This window comes from Nicotiana tabacum, chromosome 1 (assembly GCF_000715075.1).
Source record: "Nicotiana tabacum cultivar K326 chromosome 1, ASM71507v2, whole genome shotgun sequence".
NCBI classification, from domain to species: Eukaryota; Viridiplantae; Streptophyta; class Magnoliopsida; order Solanales; family Solanaceae; genus Nicotiana; species Nicotiana tabacum.
In genome coordinates, this window is record NC_134080.1 from 202,684,279 (window position 1) to 202,694,652 (window position 10,374).

General features: G+C 37.7%; 1 protein-coding gene across 3 annotated transcripts; it reads left to right on the forward strand.

Annotated features, from left to right (window-relative positions):
- Positions 1 to 1,855: 1,855 nt before the first annotated feature.
- Positions 1,856 to 9,059, forward strand: LOC142182067 (tryptophan synthase beta chain 2, chloroplastic-like). 3 transcript variants are annotated; one of them, XM_075255979.1, is made up of 3 exons: positions 1,856 to 2,584; positions 5,694 to 6,053; positions 8,582 to 9,059. In XM_075255979.1, exons 1-3 carry the CDS (start codon positions 2,288 to 2,290, stop codon positions 8,648 to 8,650), a joined length of 726 nt encoding a protein of 241 aa, XP_075112080.1. In that variant the 5' UTR covers positions 1,856 to 2,287; the 3' UTR covers positions 8,651 to 9,059. The 3 variants fall into 3 exon arrangements, 2 of the variants coding, with proteins under 2 accessions (XP_075112080.1, XP_075112078.1); XM_075255977.1 differs by lacking the exon at positions 8,582 to 9,059 and adding an exon at positions 6,638 to 8,086; XR_012710976.1 differs by lacking the exons at positions 5,694 to 6,053; positions 8,582 to 9,059 and adding an exon at positions 2,715 to 5,683.
- The last annotated feature ends 1,315 nt before the right edge of the window (positions 9,060 to 10,374 follow it).

Sequence of the window (10,374 nt, forward strand, 5' to 3'; positions counted from 1 at the left end):
AATCGTACAATATCCGCTAAGTGCACCACGCGAATGCAACAAAACTGGAGATGGACTGCCGCGGTCCCGACGTAACCACGGTCGGACCGCGGCAGAAGGCTGTTGCGAATTCTGAGAGGCTAGTTGGCCGCGGTCCTAGCGTAACCGCAGTAGGACCGCGATAGGAAGCGGAAAATTGAGGGACTGAAGTGCAAAAATATGGGATTTTTAGCCCAAAACCCTATATTAAACAATAGAACTCGTCCAATGGAGGCATGTAATGTTTTAGAGAGTACTTTGGCAAGAAAAACAAGTGTGAGAGATCACCCAAAACATCATATTTTCTTCTTCTCTTTATTTTTCTGGCAATTTTGATCATGAATATTTTCATAGTTTATTTACCCATTGTCATGAGTAGCTAAATCCTTTGTCTAGGGTTTTGATGGAACCTATTGAAGAATGAACTTCTTGATTATGTTAATATAGTTTGCCAGTTTAATCTCTATTTGTTCAACTACGTGTTTGTTGTAGTTATTTGACAGGATCCTCAATTAGCTGTGCCTATTTGGTATGCATAACTCGGGAGAGAGTGCATATTTAGGTAATTGTTGAACAACATCACTCCCAAAGTATAAGAGGGATCTATAACTGCGGGTTTAAAGGCGGAATTAGGGATAACGAAGTCTTGGGTGCAATCTAAAGTGAACTGTAATAAACAAAGCCAGGTAGCGTATCTCGGGAGAGTGCGTCTAGTAAATTATCGTGATTACTCGGGAGAGATTCACGGTAAAAATAGTGTTCATGGTTGATAGAGATGTGTTGGTAAATCTATATGAAACATAAACAGAAGGGATTCCATCAATATGGGAAATCACTACCTTAGAACCTTCTCATTATTGTTCACAACTTAAGCATATTTAGTTTACAACTATTTATTGACTTTCAATCTTAGTTATTAAATATACCATCGACTGTTATTCACAACATTTGGGGAAGTTGATTCTAAAGAATTTAGTAAGTCCAACGAAAGTAATTGATAGGTTAATTCTCTGTGGATTCGACTCTCGACATAAATATTCAGATTATATTTGCAACGTGTGCATTGTCCTTTTATAAGGTATAGTTGGGCATGATCACTAATACTTACATTATTTTTTCTAATACTTGCCAAATGACCCCAACAAATTTTCAGTCTAAATGGCCGGCTAGTCGTAATAGTTTAACGTATTTTAAACGTGCGAAAGGGGCTTCTTGACTTTATCATTTTATGGTTTCAGCCGGTAGATGGGGACAACCTACAAATTATGTGGCCAAGGGGACAACCCAAATGTGAAAAACTAATTATTATTTCGTTCATTTCAATTTATGTGTCTTATTTTATTCAATTTTTTTTATCTTTTTAAATAGTAGTAAATTTTTAATACCAATGTTTGTATTTTACTCTTAATGACACCCGTTATAAGGAATCATATGGCAATATATATATATATATATTGACTTGAAGAGTACTTTTTATAGCTTATACACACCTTTAATTTAAGGTAAACAATATTAAAATTCATTTTACATTTTAGTCCATTTAAGCTATACCCACCTTTCATTTAAGGTAATATTAAAATTCTTTTTACATTTTAGTCCAGTTAATCTAGAACATATCAGATGAAACTGATCAGAGAGTAACGATTTAAATTTTCTCTGAAGCAGCTTCAGTCATATGAGGCGCAATATCAAATTTCTCCTTTTTGGCTAACGAAATAAAAATAAATGCGTTAGAAGTCTCTGGTCCGAATAGTAGTTGTTCGTTTAAAACGTTTATAAATTTAAAGTTCTACTGTAGCCGAACACGTTTGTGTATAACTATATATATAGACAAAATTAATAGTCAGCCACCAAATCAGTAGGTTAATCTTCTAAAATGAGGCTATTTAACTAAAGCTATAGTCTATGTACAATTTCAGGCAACCCTATGCTACTTCAACAACCTTGGTCCCCTTGAAGATCTCAATATCCCACCTTATCACCTTATCTTGTTGATGCTACAACGTATTGTATTTGATTCTTTTACTTTTATCCTGAGTAGTGGATTTATCGGAAACAGTCTCTCTACCATCACAAGGTAGGAGTAAGGTGTGTGTACACTCTACCACTCCCAAACCCCACTTTGTGGGATTACATTGTCTTTGTTATTGTTGTTGTTGTCGTCGTCGTCGGCGGCTTGAAGTTCTCATTATATTAGCAGCCTTAAGTTCTTGTTCATTCTTGTTTCTTATACTGCCAGAACAAATTTTTCTTTTTGAGAAAAGACATTATGGCATGTAACATCGAAGTTATTTTTGGTCAAGCAAAATTTGCTACATCTGGTGAGCCAAGATTGTCATATAGCAGAAAATGGAGTGGAAAATTTGCTATATTTTCTGTAGCTACTGGCCCGAGCCAAGTTACTGAGTTACAAGGGAAGCTTGCTTACCATGAAAAAAAGAGAGCAATATTTAGCAATGAAAAGTTTGGGATTTTTGGTGGAAAGTTCGTACCTGAGACGCTTATATCTTCTTTAACAAAGCTTGATTACGAATTCAACTCTGCTTTGCATGACCCTCAGTTCCAGGTTTTTCTTAAATTCCCTTACTTGTACATGTAACTATTTTTTTATACGTTTTCACGTACTCCTACACAGTTCTAGAGAGTTGTTTCCCATGAGTATCCTTGGGCTAATTTAGCTGAACAACTATTATCAGAGCCCAGAATCAGTAGGAGCATGACGATTACAAAGTGATGATGCGAGGCTCGGTTTGGAGACGTGCACTCAAAAAGAAGCTAGTAGCAGGCTTCGATTGCCATAAATACTCTAAAAATGTGCATGGCACACAATGAATCACGTAAGTTGACCCATGGATTGTGATAGTGGCCACGTAAAAATTGATCCATCTCCATACCAATACTTCGGACAAGATACATATCCAGGGAAGATCCATCCCTCAATATCATCAACTGCGCTCACAGGGGGGTGTAAAGACTCCGGAGGGGATTCTCTGAGCTTAAGCGATATATCAATGCCAGCGAAGGCATGATCAGTATCTTGCTGCGGTGTGTAGCCCTATCCCATACTGTCAATCAATATCAGGCTCTCGGCCTTACTCAGTCAATGCTCTCCAGTCTCACACGCATGTGCTAAGATGTCATGATACAAGCCCGAATAATGATATGATATGTCAAATGTAATAATCGAGACTGAAGCATGATATAATATGCATGAACAGGATTGAGTATAGAATATAAATGAAGCTAATAACATGACAGCAAGAAAAGACCTCTCGGGTCTCAACAGTATTAGCGTGAAGACTTAACATGGTAATTAGCATGATGTTGCAGCTCATTGACTTAATCACATAGATGCAACACAGATATCAGCAATAAAGAGTCACTAAGTGGAGCTCTGGAATGATCCAGGCTGCTTTTCTCACGGTGCACGCCCATACGTCCGTCACTTGGCATTTGCGTCACCTCAATAATAATCATAGAATACATAGTTCGGGGTTTCGAACCCTCAGAACCAAGTTTGGAAGCGTTACTTACCGCAAGTCAAGCCAAAATCTAGCCCGCAACGCCTTTTCCTCTCGACTCGGCCTCCAAATGCCCGAATCTAACCAAAATCAAAACCATAACATCAATATATACTTAGGGAACAAAGTCCATGCGAAAATAATCAAATTACAACACAAATTCCAAAATTTGGTCAAACCCGAACCCTGAGCCCACTTCTCGGATTTCGATAAAATTCACAAAACTAGAATCCTTACACTCTCACGAGTTCATACACACCAAGAATACCAAAATCCGACCACAAATGACCCCTCAAATCCCTAGATTAAGGTCTCCAATTTCCAAGTCCTAAACCCCTAATTTTTGCTACTAATTTCAATAGATTTCAGGATTAATCAGTAAATTACCACCATAGAAACAAAAAATCTTACCTCCATGGAATCCCCTTGAAATCCCTCTTCAAAATGCTCCGTCAAGCTCAAGCCCGTATGAGAAAAATGATGAAATAACTAAAAATTCGCGAAGGAAACCTTATATACTTTTTGACCCAGGTATTTCGCACTTGCGGTCCATTTCCGCTTCTGCGCTACAACTTTTGCAGTCAAACGCACCGCTTCTGTGGGGTTCTCTTTGGTTCCAGGAACCGCACCTGCGCCTTCCCTTTTGCACCTGCGGTCTCGCAGGTGCGCTCCACCTTCCGCACTTGCAACTTCTGGACTTCTTGCTCTTGGCCGCATCTGCGGCTTGCCAAGCGCTTCTGCAGGTCCGCACCTGCTGTCCTCAAGCCGCAGGTGCGGTTATGACGGGAACTTCAGCAACCACAGCTGCAAATTTCCAACTCCAAACTTCCCGTCAACTACCTGAAATCATTCCAAGGCCCCAGGGACTTCAACCAAAAGGATGAACAAGCCATATACCACTATCCAAACTTATACCAATCTTCGAAACACCTAAAATCATCGAATCAACAAAATAACATCGGATTTAAGCCTAAGGTTCCAAAAACTTTTGAACTCCGCTTTTGATCAAAAAGTTTATCAAGACTCGTCCAAGTGACCTAAAATTTTGCACACACGTCCCATATGACACAACACGCCTACTGCAACTTCCAGAATTCTATTCCGACCCCTATATCTAAATCTCCCCTATCAACCGGAAAACACCAAATTTTAATTTTGCTAATTCAAGCCTAAATCTACTCCAGACCTCCAAAACACATTCCGATAATGCTCCTATGTCCCAAATCACCTCTTGAAGCTATCTGAATCATAAAAACCGGATTTCGAGATCGTTTACTCACAAGTCAACTTCTGGTTGACGTTTCCAACAAAAGGCCAACTTAAGAGACTAAGCATCTCATTTCTCTACCAAACCACTTCGAACTCAAATTAACCAATACGATACATATAATACAGCTGAACAAGGCATAAAGAAGCAGAAATGGGGGAAACATAGTGCTAACTCATGAAATGATCGGTCGGGTCGTTACATCCTCCCTCTCTTGAATGGTGAAATGGCTGTTAAAAAAAATAAAAAAAAATAAAAAAAAAAGGCCAGTTGCACCTAAAGAAAAGTGGGGGTAGCCTATGAAACAAGTGTGGAAGAATGATTGGTTTGAACATGGAAATTGGAAAAAGGGGAACTATTGTATTAAAAGTGCTTAGGGAGGTTAGTCACTATATCCAAATATATCCTACCCGTCCTTTAGCCTACATTATAACCAAATAAAGACCTCTTGATCTTGGACTGAACAACTCGATTAGTAGAGTATTACACTAAGGGCAAGCTTATGGTGTATCTGTGTGGCATGTGAATGTTCTTTGCTGAGAGTGAGTGGATTCGTTCTATCTATAGTTCCTTGTTGCTTGATTTTATGTGTGTGGAACTTCTCTCAGAAATGTGATGTGAGGGCATGTGACTCAGGAAGAAAAGACAAGTTTTCACCTCTGTTTAGAGTAACTAGAGTAAGCACGAGTGTGACATGACATTAGAGTCTTCATCTGAGGTGTGACTGTTGCACTGCTTAGATTGTTCTTTCATAATGGCGGGTGTGACATAAACTGGGTAATGCATCGAACGATTAGGCCTAGAAGTGTGGTTCAACCTAACAGAATTACTAGAAACTCTTGACTAGCAATATTTTAAACTAACAACATATAAAAGTTTTTATGCAGATGGAGCTCGAAGTGGCACTAAGGGACTACGTAGGCCGTGAAACTCCTTTATACTTCGCTGAGAGACTAACAGATCACTACAAGAGCAAAAATAGGGGAAAAAGGCCAGACATCTATCTAAAAAGAGAAGATTTGAACCATGTTGGAGCACACAAGATCAATACCGCTATTGCACAAACAATGTTGGCTAAGCGCATGGACTGTAAAAATATCATAGCAGCCACCGGTGCTGGCCAGCATGGCGTCGCGACGGCGGCTGCCTGTGCTAAACTCTCATTGGAGTGTACTGTATTCATGGGAAGCTTAGATATGGAGAGACAACCTTCTAATGTACTCTTGATGAAGCATCTTGGTGCAAAGGTACTTCTTCTATCACAAAATTATCTCTGTATTTTGATCTTGTATTTGAACGTAAAGTCTTTAAGTTTTTAAAAATTATAAAACTTACACATTTGAAAACTGCGTAAAAATTTACTTTAAGTCACAACAATTAATAATTTAATGTTTTTTAAAAAGAAATAATTATATTTAAAGAATAATTGGTTATATAAATTGAAATAGAGAGAATGTAATAGTAAAGTCATAAATTTATTTTTATCTAATTAAAGTAACTAAATTATGTATAAATTACTTAGCGAATATAATTATGGAAAGTCAAATTTTCCTACACCACGTTGTGTTTGCCTTAGTGCTTTGTCACTCGGGAAGTTAAAAAGTAGCAAGGTGTTGTCATACCGTAACTCGACACCAAACGTTTCACCATCTGGTCTGATAAAGAAATAATTTTATGATTTTATTATTATAGTGAATAAAAGTTCAGTAATCAGATGTAAAATTATCCTATTAAAAGCTCCTAGTCAAAGAAGACCATTTATTGCTTGGGACTTGTCTATATATGGAGTACAAAGAGATGAAAATCCTTACATGTTTGAATATTGATGCAGGTGAAATCTGTTAAAGGAAGTTTTAAAGATGCAGTGTCAGAAGGGATTAGAAGTTGGGTTAACAACTTGGAGATAAGCTATTTGGACGTAGTATCTCTTAAGTTTTTTAAGATAAAAAATTACGTAAAAAATACTATAAGTCACAATAATTTATAATTTAAAATATTCAAACACACAAAAATTATGGTCAAAGAATAATTCGTTTAACTCTCAAAATTTAAATACCGTCACATAAATTGGGACACAGAGAGTATAATCGTAGGCGAAATTTTAGGTGATTCAGGTTCGGCCATGCAAATAGCGTGGGTTATAGTATACAAAATCTGGGAATTGAGTGGAATTCTAGTTTTATGGTCCAAAAACACTAAAAACTGAGGAACGGTCATAACGATGCGATAATTATTTTATGGGCCGACAAAATTTTAGGCATAATTATCATGGTGCAATGAGCTATCTGTTACAAGATGAGGAAGGACAAATTATTGGACCTTACTCAATAGGTGTGGGGTAAGTTTTCACTTTAATTTTAAGCGTACGGATAATTTTAATCAAGAGAGCTCAATTATATAGAATGTCATTTGTCACACCTCCTTTTTGCGCGCCCGCCCCAAAGGATAAATGCGCGAGGGAGTTTTTCCAATTTAAGTGACAATATTCGAAATGAGATTATTTATTTAATTCAGAGTCGCCACTTGGGAAAGGTTTGGCTTTTGGTGTCCCAAGTCACCGGTTTATCTTGAATCCCAAATCGAGGAAATTTTCGACTTTTCCAAATGAAGTCTGCGAACCAGAAATTCTAAGTAAGGAATTCTGTTGACCCGATGGAAGGTGTTAGGCACCCTCGAATCCCGTGGTTCTAGCACGGTCGCTTAAATTGTTATAATGGCTAAATATCTGATTTAAATACATGTCGTGACTTATGTGCTTTATTAAGTTTAAAACCGCTTTTATTATTATCATTTATTTTTATAGAATTGCAAAGTCGTGAAAATGTATTTCGAACTACGTCGCAATCAATGCACCCGTAATTGTTAAACACATCTCGACTCCGTTGAGATTTGGATTCGGGTCGCATCAATGCGCACCCAAGTTTAAGAATGTAATTTAATTTGAACCGCGCCTAAAGAGTTTAACGCATTATTATTTTTGGAGAAGGCCATGAAATTCACTAAACGGCATATCCCGAGTTCTAGATATTTGTTATGGTTAATCATTGAGGGCCCCGCAATTTGCATTTTTATTTAGCAAGGCTCGTCTCATTATTTTAGAAGAGGATATCCTAAAGTGACTACATTTCTATTGTGTTTGTCTCTAATAAAATGAAAGAAAGAGGATTACATGCTGATTACATGCTTGACCAACTTCGGATCCTTATTTGACTATCTGATTTTATGAGGCGTGAATTATTTTGTACTTTATTTCATGGATGAACATGTTATTAATTTGTCAGAGGGAATTAATATACAAGATCAATATAACTACTAAAGCTTATGATAAATGTTCTCCAGATCCGAGTTTGAAACTCGCTTATTTAAACCAAGTCAATAGAATTATCATATCGAAAACTATTGCTAATAGAGTTTGAACAGGATCATGTGAACTACCTACAAAGATTCGATAAAACTAAATATCATATCTGGCAAGCTTAAAGCATTCTTTCCTATACATGCAGAATATTAATTGAAAAGTCACCTAATTATCTGTGTGTTAAAACACTCATACATTCCTCATTAGACAACCCATTAAGCAAACGAAATCACAATTTAGGACGGACTTGAGCTGCGATTAAGTACAAGGCTACCTAACGTGTTTCTCTATTGAATTACAAACTAAACAAATTACACAGATCTTAATAACATTCGTAAAAATAAAAACTGTAACTGCAGCAAACGGATGATTAAACTCCTGCATATCTTTGATTTCATGCTTTCATTGTTACATCAGATGCAAAGTCTTAGTATGTACCTGGATGTTGGATACCACAGAAGAAGCAAGGGGTCAGTAGGACAATAGAAGCAACACCAAACAGCAGCAGTAACAGCAGGTACAAATAGAACAGCTCCCAGTGCAAGATACAGTTAGGACCGATAAAAATGGCAGAAAGGCAGCAGCAGACAATGCAGTAGGAAACAGAAATCCAGACAATCCAATTCCAAGGGAATCAACCAAGGCAAACCAAACTAACACACTTTAGCTGATACTTGAAAGAAAGGAAAACTGGCTGAATAGGCTGAGCAGGCTAAGAATTGAACAAAAGCAGGAAGAAAAACCAGTTTCTGATTTCTGTATCTTTATTCCTCTTACTATCTATTTCTTTTCAAAATCCAATGTCCAATTTCAGTCTTGAAATCTATTTTTGGCTATCCAAAAGAATTCTTTTCCAGTTTTCTGTTTTTCAGAACTTAACTCTCCTAAAAATGTTCCCTCTCAATTCAACCTGTTATTATCAATGTCTGTCTGTGTGTGTGTATTCTTTCTCCCCCCCTTTTACTGATGGAAGTCCTGCCCTTTTATAAGACTTAACATCAGCCCTTTAACAGCCTATTAGACCAAAAGAACACCCCTCACATGTGCTATCTTCTTTTCAGTTTCCACTTAGCTATTTAAGTATTAACCCCCCCCCATCACATTCCCTGGCAGACTTACTCTTTTAAATGAGGTTTAATACTTCTTAAACTAAAGCAGGGTAATGGGCAGCAGAATATATCTGACAGCATATGCTGTCAAACTATTTTTAAATCAAAAAGCCCTTTATGCAGGAACCAGGCTGTGCACAAATGCACCTGTGGTGCACAAATGCACATGTTGTGCACAAGTGCACATGTCCTCCAATTCAAAACTTAAACAAAACATTCTTTTTACATTTCTGATTCAAATTAACAATTATAAGTAAACAAACTCAGTTCCTAATTGATTCAAGCAAATGCTTAGCAGAAGTAAGTCGATTTGTTATTGTTCGGACAACTGAAACTAATTGACGACATATGTCGACTCGACTATACTAGTTATAACACATACAATCGAAACCAAAATCAGACATTTAACAATATCGAACACATGATTCGAATTGTACTGACTAAGCAAAATTGTACTCGAGGAATCAGTTGGTCAGTTCAAATTTGAAAATCAGCTAATTGCACAACACATACATACATACGCATTATCAGAACAAGTAGAAGAAGGACTCAATCAAACGCAGAGGTTCAGGCAAGGTGGACAGGACACAGTTGGTAAAATTCGAAACACAAATTTCACAAAACATGAACAGCCTTTTAAACAATCACATGGACTAAAACAAATAAAGAAAAGAAAGCAAAACTCACCTTAAACCCCGAAAAATTAAAAACCCTAGCTTGGACTCGAACAGACCTTTCTTAAGGCTGAACGGACTTTAATCTCTTGGTTTAAACGAGCTACGGACCAGTGACGAGGAACCCTAAGGTTCCAAAAATTAGATATGGGATTCATGCTTCCCTGGTCAGATTCGGACCAAACCAAGCATGGTTTGGTCACGAGGGGGGTTTGGGGAGTGTCTGGTGTGAAGTTGAGGCCGACTGGTGTAAATCAGGTTCCGACTCGAATCTTCAAATGAAGATTCGAGAAGGTGGGAGGGAATTCGAAGTGTGTGATTGGTGCATTTGGGTTCAGGATGGTGAGGAGCATCTACGGTGTTAAGGGTGGGGTCACCGGCGTCCATGCCGCCGGCTTTCATGGTGAAAGTATACAGGGGCGGCTAG